General features: G+C 42.5%; 1 protein-coding gene across 1 annotated transcript in view; it reads right to left on the bottom strand.

Annotated features, from left to right (window-relative positions):
• CHCHD3 (coiled-coil-helix-coiled-coil-helix domain containing 3) overlaps positions 1-21,798 on the bottom strand; it is a 342,480-nt gene that overhangs the window by 262,049 nt on the left and 58,633 nt on the right. The window contains exon 3 of the mRNA XM_082256434.1: positions 8,958-9,039. Coding sequence (XP_082112560.1) covers positions 8,958-9,039 — 82 coding nt within the window. The remainder of the gene's footprint in view (positions 1-8,957; positions 9,040-21,798) is intronic.

The raw sequence follows: 21,798 nt of genomic DNA on the forward strand, positions 1-21,798 counted from the left end.
CCCAAAGGGTTCTTTTTAAATATTACTTTCCATTTTTCTTTTCCTTTGTATCAGACCTGGGATATGAGTTATTTTCTGTGGCAAAGGGGGAATTAATAAATTATTGACTGTGAAAAAGCTGTAATACATTGATAAAGGTTGGCAATATAATAAAACATAAGGCTTGATTGACATCGAAAAATTGAAATACTTTCCATGACAATTCCTGTTCAAGACTACCGCCTAAAAATGTACAATGTTTAATAAACTACACAAAATATTTTATACTGAAAGTGATGTCATGAAAATAAATGCTTGCCTTCCTTTCATTTCACCTCTCTATATTATTATACAGGATTTATATAGGGCCAACAGTTTGCACAGCGCTTTACAATATGAGGGAAGACAATTCAATACAGGAGGCCCTGCTCGTTAGAGCTTACAATCTAGAAGATATTATAACTATTTATAATTATTCTCTCTACCAAAAGTACAGAATTATTAATCGGGTGTACCTACCCATACCAAACTAACAGAGCCTGGCAAGCACCCAACGCAGCGATAGAAGGCTGCATAGCCGCACCTACCAGAAAAATACCTTATGTAGAGCTTCGAACCTCTTTTCAGAAGAGTCCTTAACCACTTGCCGACCAGCCACCGCAGTTATACAGCGGCAGGTACGCGTGAAACACCGTACGTCGCTTCGCGGGAGTGATCATGGGGGAGCACGCACACCCATTCGCCAGCGGGGAAGCTGATCTGCAGGGCCGGCACCCTCAATTGCCGCCGGACCCTCGCGATCGCTCCCCGTGGAGACAGAACAACGGTCTGCTGTTGTACACACAGCAGACCGTTGTTCTGTCATCAACACAGCACTCCTGTGTTCCTCCTATTTAGGAGCCCAGATGCCTGTGTTGATTTCATCAGCCCACCCACCCCCACAGTTATCAAAGTATCCCTAGGCATACATTTAACCCTTTGATCGCCCCTGGTAACTCCTTCCCTGCCAGTGTCATTAGTATAGTAACAGCGCATATTTTTATCACTGATTACTGTAGTAATGTCATTGGTCCCCTCAAAAGTGTAAAAAATGTCAGTTAGGTGTCTGATCTGTCCGCCGCAATGTTGCAGTCCTGCTAAAAATCACTGACCGCCGCCATTACTAGTAAAAAAATAAATAAATAAAAATGACATAAATCTTTCTGTTAATTTGTACACAGGATAACTTGTGTGCAAACCAATCAAAATATGCTTATTGAGATTTTTTTTAACAAAATATGTAGCAGAATGCAAATTGGCCTAAAATTTTTTTTGGGAATGTTATATAGCAGAAAGTGAGAAATATTGTTTTTTTTTTTTTTCCCCAGAATTGTCGCTCTTTTTTTGTTTATAGCACAGAGGTGATCAAATACCCCCCAAAAAAGCTCTATTTGTGGGAAAAAAGGACATCAATTTTTTAGGGGTACAGCGTCGCATGACTTTTATCAGTTAAAAGTAATGCAGTGCTGAATCGCAGAAAATGGTCTGCTCATAAGCGGTGGAAAATCTTCCGGTCCTGAAATGGTTAAACATTGGATGCTCATCCACGGGGACTGTCAAGATCTTGTTAACCACTTTAAGACCAGGCCTTGTCTGACACTTTTTGTTTACTATATTTTTTGCTAGAATAGGACTTCAAACCCCTAAACATAACATGCTTATTTTAGCAGAGACCCTACAGAATAAAACGGTAGTCTTGCAATGTTTCACGTTACACTATATTTGCTTTTTTGGGGGGAAAAAAATAAACTAACTACTGGCCGGCCAGCCGCCACACATATACTGCAGCAAGTCGGCTCTACTATGCGAAACTACGTACCTGTACAACATTTCATGTAATAGCCAGTGGGGGCACGCAGCACACCGATTGGCCAGAGGGGGAGCCAATCAGCAGGTCAGGCGGACACCATGTCCGCCAGCCGCCCACGATCGCTCCCCATAGAGACACAATGGCAGTCTGCCTATGTAAACAAGGCCGACTGCCATTCTGTCAAAGAACACAGATCTCTATGTTCATCTAGTGAGTCCAACCCCCACGCAGTTAGAAAGCATCCCCTAGGGACACAATCAACCCTTTGCTCACCCCTGGTGTTAACTCCTTCCCTGCCAGTGTCATTGGTACAGTAACAGTGCATATTTTTAGCACTGATTACTGTTGTAATGTCACTGGTCCCCTAAAAAGTGTCAGTTAGGCGTCTGAACTGTCCGCAGCAATGTCGCAGTCCTGCTAAAAATCGCTGATTGCTACCATTACTAGCCATATCACTATCCCCTAGTTTGTGCAAACCAATCAATATACACTTAATAGGATTTTTTTTACCAAAATATGTGGCAGAATACATATTGGCCTTAAATTTTGAAAAACATCAGATTTTTACATTTTTTTTTATTGGCTGTTTTTTTATAGCAGAAAGTAAAAAATACTGTTTTTTTATTTTTTTTCAGAATTGTCGCTCTTTTTTTGTCTATAGTGCAAAAAATAAAAACCACAGAGGTGATCAAATAAGCTTTACTGAAGTAAAGCTCTGTTTGTGGGGAAAAAAAAGGGCATCAATTTTATTTGGGTACAGCGCCGCACGACTACGCAATTGTCCAGTAAAAATCTCCAAAAAATACCTGGTCATTAAGGGGGTAAAACCTACCTATCCAGAAGTGGTTAAACAATTTTAATGCAAAAAACCCACAATATATAACCCAATTTTTTTTGTAAAATATAAGAATATGCTACGCCGAGTAAATAGATCCCTAACATGTCACACTTTAACCACTTTACCGCTAAATACTGTAATAGTACTGCGGCAAAGTGGCTCGTTCCCGTCTGACGACGTAGACCTACGTCGTCAGACTCCTCCCCTGTAGGCGGCGCTCGCGCGCCGCCGGAGGCGCGCTCCCGCTGTTTTCATTCACAGCGGGAGTCGGGCCAGGGGAGGAGCAGCGGCGATCGTTGGGGATCTAGTGTGGAGATCCGCCCGCCTGTGTAAACACAAGCGGGCGGATCTCCTCAGTGACAGGGAGTGACAGATCGGACTGTTCAGCATAGCTGGACATCCGATCTGTCCCTGTCTCACAAAGTCACCTCCCCCCGCACACCTCAGTAAGCACCAGGCATACATTAACCCCTCCCTCTCCAATAAAGTTAACCCCTTCCCTGCCAGTGTCATTTTTACAGTAACAGTGCATATTTATAGCACTGATTACTGCAGTAATGTCACTGGTACCCCCAAAAGTGTCAAAAATGTCAGTCAAGGGTCCGATCTGTCCTCCGCAATGTCGCAGTCCCGCAAAAAAAAAAAAAAAAAAATCGCAGATCGCCGCCATTACGCGTTAAAAAAAAAAAAACACCAAAAATGACAAAAATCTTTCCCTTTGTTAAAAAAACGCAATAACTTTTGCGCAAACCAATCAAAATACGCTTATTGTGATTTTTTTTACCAAACATAGGTAGCAGAAAACAAATTGGCCAAAAATGTAAAAAAAAAAAATTGGTTTTTACATCTTTTTTGGGGGGAATTTCATATAAAAAAATTTGAAAAATATTGTTATTTTCTCAAAATAAATGCTCTTTTTTTGTTTATAGCGCAAAAAGTAAAAAATCGCACAGGTGATCAAATACCACCAAAAGAAAGCTCTGTTTGTGGGAAAAAAAGGACGTCAATTTCGTTTGGGTACGGCGTCGCACGACCGCGCAATTGTCAGTTAAAGTTGCACAGCGCCGAATCGCAAAAAGTGGCCCAGACGTAAGACAGCAAAATGCTCTAGTGGTAAAGTGGTTAAAATTACGCACGCTTTTGGAATGGTGACAAACTACGATACTTAAAAATCTGCATAGGCAACGCTTTAGAAGCCTTTACAGGTTACCAGCTTAGAATTCCAAAGGAGGTCTAAAGCTAGAATAATTGCTCTCGTTATAATGTTCGCGTTGATACCTCATGTGTGTGGAAGGAACATCGTTTACATATGCGTGAGCAACCTACATATGTGTTCATCTCAGCCCTTAAACATGAGAAGCGGGGACTCTTAAAAAAAAAAATTATATATATATATATATATATATATATATATATATATATATATATATATATATATATATATATATATATTGTTATTTATTATTTAAAAATTTTATTTTTACATTGTTCCTTTCAATTTTTTTCATCACTTTTATTGCTATCACAAGAAATGTAAACATGTCCTGTGGTAACAATAAAGCATGACAGGTCCTCTTTATAGAGACGACCCCCTCTAGCTGCTGCTTAGAGTGATCCAGCCACTAATTAGCAGCTTGGATCACTTTTAGCAGAAACAGAATCAACGGATGAAAAAAACAATATCGTAGGTATAGCTGACAGCTGTAGCCATAGCCTCAGTAAACCACTTCAATGTATATAAACATAGTATGGTCTTGAAGTAGGTACAAGACAGCAGTATTTACTCCCAGAACAGCCTACTTCTTGCAGAAATCTTCCTCCATGGCATATTCCTACGCTAATCATTTTGGGGGGAACAAAGATCTTGGGTGTGCCTTGTCTTCTTAAAGGATCTCCTGCGCATGAGAATGATGCAGGGAAGTTTTCTTATGAGGATTCGGCTAAAGAGGACCAAGCTGCCTCTTCCGATTCCTTTTCTTCCCAAGGTCTGCAAGGCAGAGAGAGGAAAATCACAGAAAAAGCCCGCAAAAGATGGTGAACTGGAGTGTTTATGATGGACATGGAAGCAGAAAATTCCTCCTTAGATACAAAGAAGCGGAGGGGAGAGCCCTGGATGGAGCAAGAGCAAAAGCAGAAGCTGGCAGGAACCTATGACAGCCAGGTAGATGACTAACGCAAGAGCTCACAAAGGGAAACTTAGTATCTAACCCACCCGTACCATTTGCCAGATGTGCCAGCAGAGCCTGCAGTCCCCATCCCTTTGTGCCTAAGGTGCACAATGCCCTGTAATGCGAGTGTCCCAAAGGGTTACTCATCACCTTGACTTGATAAAGAGAAAAGGAAGCTTTGCTGTGTCCAAACACTCAAAGATCACAGAGTCCAGAGGTTTTGTATGCATGTGCTGTACAATGGAGGGAGCCTGTGCTGATTAGAACCCTCTGATCTTACATTTTTTCACTGCAAATAAAGAAACAAAGCTCAGTCAAAGATATATCCTGGCCAGTGCAGACAGTGCATGTATTGCTGAGGCTGAATTAAGGGGTCACGAGTAGACAGCAGAAAATGCTAAATCACTGAAAACTGTTTTAGGCTCCGTTTCCACTGCTGCGGCTACAGAGTCGTCCTACTTCTAGCGCGACTCTGTAGTGTTACTTGTTCGCGGCTTTCAGTAAGACTTGTCCCTCATTATAGAAGGAAGTCGCACTGAAGTCGGCCCAAAAGTAGTGCACGAACTACTTTTCAAGTCGCCGCAACTCAAGTCGCGGCAGTGAGAACGGGCCAATTGTAAATGAATGACTTTTGACTTGCTGTGCGACTTGACATGTGTCAAGTCGCAACAGTGGAAACGGAGCCTTAGAAGGAGCTTTTAATGGTAACTTTAAAATAAACATCAAGCCCAACTAAATGCCAATATAGCTGGAAACGCTGTTGCCATTATATGCAAGTATGCACATCCTCACATAAACAACCCCCCTCTTCGCTCTGTCGTGAAGTCTTCTGCAAGTCTGACGTCTTCCTAGCCTGCCATTGGTTATTGTGTCTGCATGTGCACAGGAATACCATCCTCTCTGGCACCCAGTGTACACAATGCTCTGCAAATGCTCCACAGTCAGTTTTCACAGAACATTAAAAAAAAAAAAAAAAAAACTGCTAGAAGCTGGATTTCTTTAGCCAGAAGAAACTTTGCAGGTCTCGTCTGCCCAAAAAATTTTCTAGCCTTAATTCAAAAGTTAGGTATAAATTGAAGTGGTTGCCATTTTTGTTTGCTAGAAACTTTCCAGCCTGCCATTGGTTACCTTCCCTTCATATACACAGATTCTGCCTAGTATCCGACACCCATTTTTTTGCACATTGCCCTGAACATACAAAGCAACATTTTTTTCGCCAGAAAAAACATTTAAAGTCTCCTCTGTTTAAATCCCTTTCCTAGTATTTTTTTTTTTCTCCACTTGAGCTCCACTTTGAGTTTTTTGCTCACATGCATTTTAACCACTTTAGGACTGCTCACGTTGCTGCTACCGCAGCAAGGTGGCAGCGCTGGGTCTAGAGACATAGACCTACGTCACTAGATTCCCTGCTGTCTGTCTAAACACAGCAGGAGTCGGGGCAGGGGAGGAGAGACGGTGATCACTGTCTCTCTTCCCCGATCGTCGGGGAAAGACTGAGAGAATCCGCCCGCTTGTGTAAACAAAGCGGGCGGATTTTCTCTGTGACAGGCAGGGACAGATCACAGGATTCAGCATAGCTGAACCTGCAATCTGTGTCTGTGTCACACAACCCCCTCCCCCACACACGTCAGTAAGCATGAGGCACACATTTAACCCCTTAATCACCAACAGTGTTAACCCCTTCCCTGCCAGTGTCATTATTACAGTAACAGTGCATATTTTTAGCACTGATTACTGTAGTAAGGTCACTGGTCCCCCCAAAAGTGTCAAAAATGTCAGTTAGGGGTCTGATCAGTCCACCGCAATGTCGCAGTCCCGCAAAAAATCACAGATCGCCGCCAATACTAGTAAAAAAAAAAAAACAATAAAAATGACAAATCTTACCCATAGTTAGTAACTTTTGCACAAACCAATTAAAATACGCTAATTGCGATTTTTTTTTTTACCAAAAATATGCAGCAGAAAACAAATTGGCCTAAAATGTTAAAACATTTTGATTTGTGAATTTTTTTGGGGGAAGGTTATATATCAGAATGTGAAAAATATTGTTTTTTTTTTTCTTCTAAATTGTCGCTCTTTTTTTCAAAATTTTAAAAATCGCACTGGTGATCAAATACCACCAGAAGAAAGCTCTATTTGTGGGGGGAAAAAAGGACATAAATTTAATTTGGGTACAGCTTCGCATGACCGCGCAATTGTCCGTTAATGTAACGCAGTGCCGAATCGCAAAATATGGCCTGGTCAGGAAGGGGGTAAAATCTTCTGGTCTTAAAGTGGTTAAAAAAACGCTCATTGAGAATTTTTTTGTCAAAGACATGTAGCTAAATACATTTTGGCCTAAATATAGGACAAGATTTTAATATATTCGATATTTTTTCACTCTTTTTTATTAATATCGCAAAAAATGAAAAGCGCAGAAGTGATCAAATACCACCAAAAGCAAGCTCTGTTTGTGGGAAAAAAGGACGTAAATTTTGTTTGGGTACAGCATTGCATGACCGCGCAATTGTCAGTTAAATTTGCGCAGTGCCAAGCTGAAAAAAGTGGCCTGGTCATTAAGCAGGAAAATCCTCCGGTCTTAAAGTGGTTTAAAAAATGTTTTTTTTTCTTGTGCCTTTAAATGTGCCATTTAGAGTGTTGATCGGATTAGGAATGCAGCTCTGTTTCTAAAAGCATTTTTATGCATGTGATTCATTGTGGTACTTTACATTCATTTTCATGTGCTTTATACATTTTGATATAAAATCAATTTAACGATTTCCTATAAATAAATATGAAATGTTTTTTTTCTGGGATTGAATGTGAAAGAGGAGAGGCGTAGGTTTTGTCATTGCTTAGCATGCAAAGTCTGAGTGGAAAAAAAAAAAAATCTGAGCTTTGCTACACTAAAAAAAAAAAAAAAGCGTTGGCTTTTTCAACACTGGAGGCATACAGGAAAATGATAAACCAACCGCAACAAGCAGCTAAATAAAAAAGTAAACTTCATTTATGTAATCTACTACCGAAAATCCTGTATCAAACAACATTTATGATTATTTCCAAAATATGCTGTGAAAAAGCACACTTTCCTATTTTGGTGAATTTCAACTTACTACAACACAAATGTATTTTTGTGAAGCATCTCATTTATAAGCAACAAGCGTTTCATCCAAGACAAAAAATATATACAACCAGAAGACTCTTAAGTACAATAATCTAACATGTATAAAAGGGTTCAAATCATCAGCAAAAATACTCAGGTACACCGTGGCATTTAAATTATACTACAATGGTATTAGGGACCTAAAGTGATACTAAACACACACACTGTTTAATTTACATTGCCTCTTGGATTTCTGAATGTGGATGATGGCACTGTTATTATTTTAATAGAAAAACCATCTAAGTACTTTTTTCCTAAGAATTTGGTAAGAATAAGAAGACTGGAATGGAATCAAGAATGGTCTATCGCTGGAGCCTATCCTCTAAAAGTTTTAGACCCCGTTCAGACAGGTGCACCACGACCTCGGCGCGACTTGCACGGACTTCATATCATTGAAGTCAATGCAAGTCGCCTCCAGGTCGCCCCAAAGTAGTACAGGACCCTTTTTCTAAGTCGGAGCGACTTGTGTCGCTCCTATTAGAACGGGTCCTGTGCTAATCAATGGCGAGTGACCCACCGCGACTTGTCAGGCGACCAAGTCGCCTGACAAGTCGCGCTAGTGTGAATGGGAGCTTAGTGTGCTGCGTAGTGTTTTCACATTTCTTCCGCATCAACAATGCTGTGGTCCAAAGGTGTCTCCTTTACCAAGGCTGCAGGCACCCTAAAACAGGAAGATTATTACTGGCCAGATCACCAGGTAAAAACAGAGGGAGAGAAAAAAAAGGAAAACTAAAGCAGCCACCACATCTAAAGATTCCAAACCTGCAATATATAAAATGGTGGGTTTATTATGACTTTAATTAATTAGATATGATTAGTAATACTTTTGGACCACTGTGTACTTATATCAGTGTTATACTTGTTTCCTTATTACCCACTGTGCTTCTTCAATGATTGTGGCAGCAGGTATTTTATGTGATTTCTGTATAATTGATATAGTGCACAATAGAAAATTTGATTTAGATGCTATACATTACAAACCTTTTTTCACTCGCAGACTGTCTTCTTGCTTGTTCTAGAGCTAGTTCTTCAGCAATTTTTCTCCTGAGCTCTTCTTCATTAACTAATAACAAAATGAGAAAACAAAGTAAGATTATCACTGCTTTTACATTGTAATCCAGTCAGCTAAACATTACATATTGTGTGATTAACTAAATACACTGTAATATAAGCCCACAACAAAATAAACATTTAACGCCACTATAAGATTTATTTAGCCAAACCCCTTGAATGACCAATACAATATTCCAGAGCCCCGGAATACTCAACAACCTTAGGGTAGATTTCGATTTTATAATTTGTAAAAGACTCCCCAAACCATACAATTTCTGAAAGCATAGGACTGGTAGAATTAAAAAGAAGATGCTACAAATTTTTAGCTCTGACGTTAGCTGCACAAATGTTTATCAAAATTATATTTTTACAAAAAATATACCAAAATCATTATTAGAAGACAAACACAGCAAAACTTACGAAATTCCTGTTAAATTTCTACTAAACCTAAAGCTGCATTGAGTTAATAAAATAACACATAAAAATAAAACAGACATCTGGAAATTTTTAATTTTTCCTTTTTTGCAAAATGGTGAAAATCAAAAGTATGGAAAACTGCAATGTCGTGTGCAACAACGCACCTTTGTGTTGTGTTCTAGGCCCCATTCACACAGCCACAAAGGGCTGTACATCAAGAAAAAGCGTATTTCTGTGCCCAGATATCAAAAGTCTGAGTAAAAATCAATGACAGGCTAACAGACGCTGTGGCTATATGCATGTAATCACACATTTGAGTGGTTACAAGCACAGAGGGATTTATGAGCAACCCAACTTGTGCCCAGGATGGAAGATTACATGCGCACAGCGACAGTATCGGTCAGCCTGTGCAGTGTCCGTCAGTCATGAATTCATAAAGGCGGGTGTATGCAAACACATGACTCCTGGGTGCAGAAGTGCACTCTGTGTGTTAATGAGGCCTGGGGGCTCATTCACAGGGGTGCTGTGGCCTGTACTGAGTGATGAGCAGTTTGTTTATGAAGCTGTAACTGCGTGCAGACAGCTTATGTTGCTATTCGAATATAGCTTCAGGTCCTAATTTACCAGGCATGTGGGTGCATGGCTCTGAATGCATACAGAGTGCATTTGGGGGTCGCTTACCAGCACCTGCACAAACATGTCAAATTAGGACCTGTGGCTGTGCTCGTACAGTCGCTGTGTCCCTGTAATGCAGGGGTGTCCAAACTTTTTTCAAAGAGGGCCAGATTTTATGAAGTGAACATGCTTGAGGGCCGACCATTTTGCCTGATGCTCTTTAGACCATTAAAATTAAATGCAAATTAACTATTTTATGCAAAGTTTATTGCAAATGGCATACTTTTCATTTCATCACATGGATCACAAATCTAAACAGGTGTTAAACCATTCTGCCTTTCATATCTGAAGGCCAGATGAAAAAAAAAAAATGTAGGAAGCTGAAATATATGTTGGGAACATTGTAAAGTACATTACATATTATTGGTAATAAAGGTTGTCTGTAAACTTTTAAGTCCAAAAAATATGAACAGGAACAGAACACCAAGTATACATGTTGTGTCCAAATATATTTATAACTGATTTAGACCAACTGACATTATCTGAGATTTTACAATGTACTCATCTCAATACGGAGCATGCGTGCTCCATAATCAGTCACACACGGGTTAACCACATATAAACGATATATGAACCCACCGATGAGGATTAATGATGGCAGCAATAATAGTCATGAATGATGCGAACGTATTTTTTCAAATTACCTGTGGGGCAGTATTAAAGTGGCCTGCAGGCTGGGCCGGACTTGCTGTAATGCAACACTGGACTGACTGCATGCAGCGGAAGGCAGCTCCAGCCGCGTATACAAACTACTCATCGTGCTGAATGGGCCAAAGATAGTAATGCCTGTGCGAGAACCGTATTTCTCCGCACAGGCGTTCATGCATCCCAGAGCAAACCGTGCCTTTCATATCAATTGGGGTGCGGCAGCTGCAGGGGCACAGTCACTGCTCGCAATCTAACAGTCATTCGGGGTTGGAACACCTGTGCAATCCCGTGTGGGCAAACATGGCCTTTGCACAGTTGTATGCTATAGTACACCTGTGTGAACAAGCCCTTCATTAAGTTTTGTAAAAAAAAAAATAATAAAATAAAATAAAAATTGAATTTGATTATATTGGAGAGGCTTTGAAGAAACTGCTACATCGGCAGGACAGCTTTTTCTTTTGAAAAACAATAGACTTGCTGTCTGGATCACCAGGTAAAAATAAAAGGAAAAAGTCTGAAAAAAAAAAAAACAAAAAAAAAACGAATGCAGCCATTACATCTAAGAAAATGGTGCAAATACACCTTTACACCTGCACACAGGATTAGCAAATAACTAAAATGCATACCAAAAAATGCGAATAGCAAACAATGTGAAAAAAAAATAATTAATTTTGATAATAATTAAATGACACGTTTCGTCATCAGAGGTTTGCTGACGAAACGCGCCGTGACATTGTCACGCAATACATAACTTCCATTGTGTTAATCACAGGTGGAACGCGGAACGGCGTCCCCTGCTCACAACAAGCTCCGAACCAAGTTTTATTGTGATTCTTAATTTTAATAAACAATTATAGGAATACTGCACTATGAGAGGCTTTTCTCTCTTACATACATCCTCATCCTGATACCTACATAATATAACCGATGGCTCCGATATATGGTCTCCAAAGCTGGTGTTGACTACATATGTATGGGCGATTTACCTACCTGAACATTACATCTTTGACAGCTCCGAGTGTTGGCCTAAAGCTGGTGTTGACTACCTGTGATGGGGGTCATTTTCATCTGGTGAGTGGTTTGTGCATGCGGATGCCGTGGAGGAGTGGAATATTTCACAAGTCACGGGTGTTTTTGCTTCAAGTTTTTTTAAGAAAGACAGTGTATTTTATGGGACTTCTATGAGCAATTTTTTCTTCATATTGCATATATAGATTTTTTAATATTCATGTATTGTTTATTAGTGTGTTCTACCGGTTTCTTATACATCTAAGAATTGGTAAGCTGCAATATAATAAAATGCTTGCTTTTTCATCCAACACCGATTTCAGGACACACATTTCAAAGCACTGCAAAATGAATGAACAGAAACCACACTGTACAGAGGCTTCCTGTTCATTCACAAACTATCATAGTAAACATGGTTTACTATCTCTTGGTTATAAAAAAAAAAAAATAGCAAGTGATTGCTACCGTTCATTCAGGAAAGGAAGAGACTGGTAAAATAGATATGTACCAACCTCCCCCCCTCGCCCCACCATTATTCATCCCTAAACTGATCCCTCATTGACCCCAGCAGCTGCTGACAGCCAGGAGGGGGAAGAGGAAAAGTCGTCAGCACTGCAGAAAGGCGGGGGGGGGGGGTTGCAGGGGGATCAGTCTTGAAGAGTGGATCAAGTCTATGGATATCAGTTGGGTGGGAGGGATTTTATAACTGTGTGAGATAATGCAACAGGGATAGAAGGTGAAAACCGTGCCAGTAGCAGGTTCAAATTTATATGTATTGCTGCAATCAATGGCTCATCAGCTGCTAGTCACAGCTGATCTTTTGTTCAGCACAGTCTGATGAAATGTCAGCAATACGTTCACGGTCATTGAAGTGACCATGAGCTTAAAAATGGATTTTTGTAAAATCTTACCGTAAAATCCTTTTCTCTTAGCTCATCGACAGACGTAGTCCTCGGTGATACACCACCTTCGGGTTATGTTACCTCCGCAGGAGCAGGACTAGACAGGAAATTAAAAAGCTCTGGCCACACCCTAGGGGCAGTCCCAGAGGGTATATCCTCTCTCTCTCTGCCTCAGCAAATCAGTTATGTGAAAAAGCAGTGCTTAGAGAATTTAACCCAACCCAACTCCAAAACAGAGGGGCGGGGACTACGTCTGTCGATGAGCTAAGAGAAAAGGATTTTACGGTAAGATTTTACAAAAATCCATTTTTCTCTAGCGCTCATCGACAGACGTAGTCCTCGGTGATACACCACCTTCGGGACGTCCCAGAGCAGTATCACCACTGAGGGGTGGGAAAATGGAAATCAAATCCCAATCTAGAAGGCCCAACCGGTGCCAACTAGAAGTTTACAATGCTCATCCTTAATGATGAGACTCAACAAAAAAATTTTTCAAACAGAAAAAAACCCTCGAGGTAGACCACCGGTCTCCTCAAATTGCGGCCTGCAAAACTTTGCGGCCAAATGAGGCATCCGCCGATGCCGTCACATCAATTTTATAGAATTTAGTAAAGGTATGTACCGACGACCAAGTGGCCGCCTTACATACCTGGACCACTGACGCCTGATGGCGAAAGGCCCAGGAAGTACTGAGCGCTCGAGTGGAGTGCGCCCTAACAGGGAACGGAGGACTCTGACCCTTAATAGAATAAGCCTGTACCACCGTTTGTCTAATCCATTTGGCAATGGTCGCGGCAGATGCAGGCAAACCCTTTCTGGGGCCATCCGTGATCACAAAAAGTGAATCCGTCTTACGGAATGATTCCGTAGCTTTCAGGTATACCCTAATTGCCCGAACCACATCCAAGGAATGCAACGCATGTTCCCGATGATGCTTGGGCTGAGGACACAAGGAAGGTAGTACAATATCTTCATTCAGATGAAAATCTGAAACCACCTTAGGAAGAAAAGATGGCTTAGGATGAAGTACTACCTTATCCCTATGAATCACTAGGTATGGGGACTGGCATGATAATGCAGCCAGTTCTGACACCCTGCGAGCAGAAGTAATAGCCACCAAGAAGACCACCTTCTGGGATAAAGTAAGCAAGGGAATCTCCCTGATGTTTTCAAAGGGAGGTTTCTGTAGAACCGACAAAACCAAATTAAGATCCCAGGGCGGTAAGGGCGCGCGGACTGGAGGAGCCAGGTGCCGCACCCCCTGGATGAAATTCCGCACCAAGGATTTGGTAGCTAAAGGTTTCTGAAAGAAGATTGCTAATGCTGAAACTTGACCCTTGATGGTGCTCAAGGCTAGCTTCTGCTCAACCCCTTGTTGCAAAAAGGCCAATATTCGAGACACCGAATAGGTACGTGGAGGAAATTCTAAAGATTCGCACCACGCAATATAAGTCTTCCATGTGTGATAATAGACTTTGCTGGAAGTCGCTTTCCTAGCTTTAATAAGGGTAGGAATGACAGAAGTAGACAAACCTCTGTCCTTCAGTACTTGGGTCTCAATGGCCAGGCCATTAAAACCAGCGACTGTAAAGCACGAAGGTAAATAGGTCCTTGAGACTACAGACACTCCCTGAGACGAAGTTCCCACGGAACGTCTGCGACTAACCTGTCCAAGTCGGCCAGGCCGGCTTGAAGAGGCCAGCCTAGAATTTCTAGGACCACTGGCGCTGATTGGATCTGAACCAGGCGCCCCTAGAGGTACCTGGCCCCGACCATCCGAGAAAGTCTGGTCGTTTTCTGTTCCCACACATTTATCAGATACCTGATAGTTATCAGGCAAGGTGATCTTTTCTGGTTGAACCTCAGGGACCGAAGTCACCCGACTAGAGGCTACTTGGCCTATCTGGTCAATCAGATCCGATTCCTGTGAGGTATCGGGACTAATCTTAGGAAAAGGTAAAAGAAAAGATCTATACAGGGAACGGTAGCTACCGCTTCCTGTACTAAAATGTTGGAAGGGAAGAATCGCACCGGTAGTAGTAGTTGATGCTCGATCTAATGTCCTGAATACCGGTGAAAACGTCCCCCCACCCTGAAATTGGGTGGGGGCGCACCTTCAGGCTGTGTACTCCTTTACTTCGGGTTTGGCTGGGTTGGTCCTCTGCTTGTCCGACCAGCCCTTCTTGAACCCTCCTGGAGGAGTCTTGCCTTTCCCGGAAGTACCAGCCGGGCGTCCTTTATGGGCGGTAAAGAAAGGTCCTCGCTTGTTGCGAGGTTCCTTAGCTTTTGCAGCCTGTGGCAAAAAAGTACTCTTGCCCCCGGTGGCATCCTTAATGATTTCATCTAGGTTGGCTCCAAATAGACGATTCCCCTGGAAAGGGAGATTGGTCAAAGTCTTTTTGGAACCTAGGTCAGCTGACCAGCATTTTAACCACAGCACACGTCTGAGGATCACTGCTAACTTAGATGCATGCCCTAACAAGGGAGTAGTGTCCAAGGCTGCGTCACAGATAAACCGTAGCCCTTGTATGATCTGTTCTATCAAATCAGATGTCTCCTGGGGAATATCTTTTCCCCTAAGATCTTGGCGTACCATCTTCGCCCATTCTGTAAGTGTCTGGGAAACTAGACCAATAACAATTACTGGTCTAAATGCTGACCCTATCAGAGAAAAGATAGTGCGGGACTCCGCTTCTATCTTTCGATCCACCGGATCCTTAAAGGACGAAGTGTCCTCCACTGGAATAACCGTGGCTTTATTCAGCCTGGAAATAGGCGGATCCACGACTGGTGGTACCGTCCATTTCTTAATGATGGATTCCTCAAACGGATAGCGTCTAGCAATACGCTTGGAAATAGTAAAGGTACGTTTAGAATGTTCCCATTCTCCTTTAATCTGATTTCCAAAACATTTAGGTACAGGAAAAGCCTTCGCCGTCTTGATGGGCTTATTAGTCCCAAAAGGCCTCTCTGTTTCAGTTACCTCTGCCGGTAAAGCCTCAAGTTTTAAGGTTTCTTGCACTGCCACAACTAGTGCGTCCACCAATGCTTCTTCCTGAATTATAGCAGGAGAAGAAGCGTCCTCCTCACTGTCTGAGGGGGCTTTACCTGGGATAGCAGCCCTTGCAGAGGAACCTGCAACTGCAGTGACCATCTCTGAATCAGAGTCAGAGGTGTCAGATAGTATAGGGGTAGGCGGGGGTCGCTTCCTTGACCCCCGTCCCTGACAGGCCGCCTCCACCCGAGCCACCATAGACTCCAAAATTGCTGTAAATGACTCTATACTCTGTACACCGGCGGGTCCCGAGGCCCCCTCGAGGGAAACAGGTGGGGGAATCTGTGTGGCAGGGTCCATAATAACTCCAGTTACTTCCTGGATGATATAATTCAAAGTAAAGAAAAACTTTTTTTTTTTTTTTTTTTGACCCTCAGCGCCACAAAAAACCCCTTAGTGTTACCTGCTAGGGATCCCTATCGATCGAGAGAGAGAGAGATAGACCCCCAGGCTCACCACTTGATGTTCAGAGTTGAACTGCAACAGCTTACAGCGCTGTCTTAGACAAACAGGAAGTCTTTTGGCTGGCTGCCCAGGAAGAAAGGAGGCGGCTCCGCCCCTCTGTACGCCTTCCGGCGCCTCCCCCAAGCTCCACGAGGTGTAGAATCACCTAAAACATGGCCGCCCCCATGCTGGAGACACGAGGCTACGCCAAAATGGCGGCTCGTGCGATCCAGCAAAAAAAATGGCGGCGGCCTGTGCTGACTAGCGGTGTGCTACAGGCACACAACACTCTCTCTGCATGGGGATATGGCGTGTTTGGCGGTACCGGCCCTGGCGGACCGCATGGCCGTTCGGGAGGCCTGCTATTAGCTGGAGATCTGACTTGGAAGGCAGTCTACATGTCCATGGCTTCTGACTGGTAGGTAGCTTATACTTAACCCATAAGATTCCCAGAATGCCACAGATTACATCTTTAAAACATGTATACAATAGATAGTTAGCTCCCAAACCAAGCCTCCTGGCTTTTGCACACATAAAATCACACTCAAAGTAGGAGGATTTGTGACATGTTATAGGATAGAAAGAAACTCTTTCTTACCATACAGAGAGGGGCCCGCGTTCACCACAAAACCCGTCAGGGAAAACAGGGGGAACATACTACTCACCATACCGGAACCAGGCGGGCACCAACTCCTGACAGTACCCCTCTCCACCGGGGCGGGAGGGCTGTCGACCGATACAGACGCCGTGACTCATGGTCTTTGGCGTTTCAGCGAGACGTTTAACTCGCGGGTTCAGTCCTTTAATGGGACTTTGTCGCGGCCGACTCAGCGCGGAGCTATGGCCTGCACGCGCTCGTAGGCTGAACTGGGGTGACCACCGGATCTCAACATCCAGCCCGTCGCCCAGTTCAGCTTTCTTGCTTGAAGATCTCACAGGAACACTGGAGAAAAAAAGCTGTCCAAAAATCCTTTTAGAAAAAAATTTCTTGCCAGGACCTAAGATCCCAGCAAGGTATCTAGGTCCTTACTCCTAACTAGACAGAAAATAACTGATTTGCTGAGGCAGAGAGAGAGAGGATATACCCTCTGGGACTGCCCCTAGGGTGTGGCCAGAGCTTTTTAATTTCCTGTCTAGTCCTGCTCCTGCGGAGGTAACATAACCCGAAGGTGTTGTATCACCGAGGACTACGTCTGTCGATGAGCGCTAGAGAAAGCAGAAGTGGGAATGCAAGTGACGTACGGCATACTAGCCTGACCAGCTGAAAAGTGTTTTGTGCCATGGTATGCCTAACGTCATTGGCAGGAAAAGGGTTAAAAGTGTTAGTAAGTCTAACTACTAAATTCAAAGATCTGTTGTCTCTACAGCCGAATGTATTCATAAGTTTTTTACTTTTAGTTAAAAGGAGAAGTATAGCCAAAGCTGTGCATCTTCTATGGATCACAGGAGTGCAGTTCATTTTGCACTCCTGTGACCCGTTTTCAGCAAAGAGCAGACTGAATTCCGCTCTCTGCTGACATCACAGATATCAGCCCAGGAACCACGTCATCATGACAATGGAAGTGGGGATCACCAGGTGCCTAGACTGACACCCGGCTCAGTCTCTCAGTGAGCCGCAGAGAGCCTGAGCCGTCCGCTCCCCACCTTCCACAGCTCAGTGATCCAGTGAGCGAGGAGGAGACAGAGTGGAGAGCTGCTGACTGACAATCAGCAGCTCTCTGCTCGGGAGCTGTCAGAACTGATTGGCAGTGTTCAATTGCTCGGTTCTCAGTGCAGAGGCACCGGGGGACTTACCATCTAGGCAAGTGTAAATGGGGAAAAACATTAAAAGCCATACTTCTCTTTTAAGTCACATGATAATTGCGCAACATATTTTTATTAGGGATGCAAATTAAACTTGCAGTGCCGCTCTAAGCTGAGACAGAGATCTCCCCGCAGGTTGTAGTGAAGGGAGCTGGCATCAATGCACGATTCAAAAGGTATAAGAGAATTGTCACAGAGAAGAAAAGATGGCACTCACCAACCCAGTGCATTAGTATGTTGATGAATGTGGCCAGCGCCGTTCCTATGTGACCAAGCCCCGGAAAGCAGAGCAAAACATGTCAGAGAGGTGTGGCTGGTGTGGTGCTGGCCGAGGCCACATTCATCCATATACTAATGCACTGGGCTGGCGAGTGGCGCCTTTTCTTCTCTTTTATAATACACTAACATTATTCATTTGTGCTAATATAACGTAATCTGTAAACTTTCTACAAAATAGACGCATTTGTACTGAAAAAATAAAATCCAAAATTGTGGATTTTTCCAAACATTACTACTTCCCCTATTTGACATTACACTAAAATAATGCTCCTAAAATTATTCTTAAACATCCAATGTGCAGGGATGCCAAACAGGTATAGTGGAACAGTCTTGTAGCTGTGCATCCTAAATGTATGTATAAGTCTGTGGTAGGCAACTTAGAAACATAGCAAGCCTCCCTCAAGTGTGACCCCTGAAAATGTCAAACGGCAACAGATCAGTGGTTACCAAATTGCTATATATTTGGGGACTTAAGTGTGACTGAACCCACAACAGTAAAATCAGTCTGGTTATACTCACTGTGGAACCTAAGGTGTAATCCTCTGCATTGTGTAGAAAGGCGGTACAATCCTGTATGCAGAAATCCTCCTCTTTTTGCATTGTCCCCATAACATGTCTGGAAAAGACAGAGTCTATGGAGATAGGCTGAACATGCTCAGTTTGGTGTGTATTGCTAGAGAGATTTTTTTTTTCTTAGGAGAGAGCATGTGATCAGCACTGGGCCAATCAGCACTGTCCAGACAGAGGGTCAGGGGTCCTGGATCCTGATGCGAAAAACTCCTCCTCCAGGTTTTACTATAAACTGATAGAAGTCACAAGACTGCTATATACTGCTGAGAAAACATATTTAGCAGTATATATTTACTAAAATAATTGAATTTCCATGTTATGTGTACTGTGGGAGACCAGATATAGTGGATGTAGGGTCCTGGGTTTAGTAACATTTTAAGTATATCGCCAAATAGCCACACCATGTTCAGAATATGCAATGCTACAAAAACAATCTGACAGTGGGTACAAAATAACGAAGATGGTTGAGTACATGCTACTAAAAGATCACTGCTAATACAACACCTTATTAAATAATGCTCACATATTTGTGCTGTCTATACCTCTTTAAAATGGCATCCCACATTGGATATTCCCAACAAAAAACTTAAAAAATGAAAAATCAGAAAAAAAAAATACATTAGGAGAAAAAGGCAAGAGTGAACATTTCAATGCCTGCAAGTTTTTTTTTTATCAAACGTCTAATTTCTTTTTTCAATGTAATAATTTTATTTAGGATCTTTTTATCATTTTTTTTTATTTATAACTTTATTGTTATAAGGAGTAGGGAATCGACCGATTATCAGTGGGGCCGATATTCACTTTTTTTGGAGTATCGGTATCGATCACAAACTTGCCAATAAGACCGATATTGCTTTAAGTGGTTGTACCGGAGCTTGCAGCTACAGGCATCACCCGGTACCTTTTTTTTAGGTCGGCTTTCTTGTAATGACAACCCATGCTGCCAAGCAGCAGCTCGATTGTCATTACAAGGAGCAGGAGAGGACGTCTCGCCGCCTTCCGCGGCTCGCCCGGGGTCTCCCTTCCCCCCGGGAGACCTGAGCGACCAGCCGACACATCCGCCGGCTGGCTGGCTGATGACCCGAACAAAGCCGCATTTTGCTCTGATCGGGTCTCCCATGTAAAAACCCAGAAGTGATGTCATGACATAACTTCCAGGTACTGAAGCTTTAAAAGGCACCATATTTACAAAAAAAAAAAAAAAAAAACAGCAGTATTCAAAATGGCCAAACTTGGTGTTTTGAATGCTTTTAAGTGCAGAGGAGGGGTTTGGGGTCTTTTAGACCCCCAGATCCCTTCATAAAAAGTACCTGTCACTGCCTATTACTGTCACAAGGGATGTTTACATTCCTTGCCTCAGCAATAAAAGTGATCAAAACATTTATTTTTTTAAAAGAACAGTGTAAAAATAAAAGCTTTGTGCTGAACATCGGCACCTAATATCGGTTATTGGCCTTGAAGGGTGGCCAGAAAATCGGTATCGGCCCTGATCCATAATAAGGTGGCTGTGATTAGCTACAGGAAAGCCTCCCATTGCTTTTATTGGAGCTGCCTCCTGCAGCTAATCTCGAGAACACTTGTTGGGGTTCTTGGATCTAACTGGGGTGCAGGTGCATTTGGGGGCAAGAATGCACACTAATAATTCATGTACCAAGATATCTCTTTAGCATAAGAACAGGCCAAAAGTTTGTTGTATTATGGAAAAATGTTATTGTCATGTTGTACCTTCTATATTGACTTTCAAATGTGATCTTAAACTGTAAATGCAGTGATCACATGATCAGCCATGGAGGTAGACTGCTTGCCTCCAGGGCCAATCAGTTGCATGTGATCACTGCATCAGCGGTTACATGTTAAAAGGACGCAATTAGCTGCGGGAGCCAGCAGCCTCTTATTGCTTTCAACAGGGATGCCAACCACAGCTAATTGCGGGAACCCCTACCAGGGCTCTCACATCTAATTGTACCCTTAAAAAGGCACAAAAAACACAACAGTACTCAGGTGGTTATATTCCTTCAATGTGTGCATAAAGCCTACAATCCTTTAGTAAACACAACCCAAGTCTCTGTCCCTGCCATTACACTAACCCTAAACTCAGAAGATTTTGAGGAGTGCCAGCTCATTGCCTGCCACAAGTGTTCAGGCAGCCATCTAGATCACTTTTTAGATATCCTAAAATGGCTTGATGCCTGGCGTGGCTTTAAACCTGCATTTTGATTCACTGTTCTGAGTAAATGTTCAGATCGCAAACTTTGATATTACTTATTGCATGTTTGTTCCAGGTCAGAAACTCTGTACTAAAACCTGCGCAGTTTGTAAATATACACTACCAGTCAATTTTTCCATTTACTGAAATGTTAGTAATTCAAGAGGAAGGAATAGTTTTAAATAGTACAAAGGTAGGCAGTAAACTGTCAGATGCTTAAAAACCAGGTAGGCAGTAAACTGCCAGATGCTTAAAAACCGGAAAAAAAAATATTACATTACCAAAAGCTGAAAAATAATAAGCCAGGGCAGATCTAGCAAAGCAACAACAGACTCTGATGACAATGTTCTCTCAACAACTTTTGTGATGGCTCCTCAAAAGGACAATAGCTTCAAACACAGTTCCATAGTGGTTGTGACTTTCAACTGTAAAGAGAAGACTGGACTGCAGATTTGCTAAAACCAGGAATTGCTTAAAACTGGAAAAGGCCAATGAATCAAGGTCTGGAATCTTCATTGCATCAAGCAGTGTTTTTGTATGACATCAAGTAGTAGATAATTCCTTAGCATGTGGCAGCAGTTGTCAAATATGGAAAAAGCAGCGTGATGATCTGCCACTCATAACACCTTGACCCAAAAGGAATTCCACTTTTCCAGCACCATGAAATATCTTCTGGCCTATGCTTAGTTGGTCAGGCGTTATTCCTGCAATGTGTCACGTTTACCCCTAACACAGGTGGTCAGATAGAGACCACACACTGCT

This window comes from Pelophylax lessonae (genome assembly GCF_965119305.1).
Source record: "Pelophylax lessonae genome assembly, chromosome: 4".
Taxonomy (NCBI): Eukaryota; Metazoa; Chordata; class Amphibia; order Anura; family Ranidae; genus Pelophylax; species Pelophylax lessonae.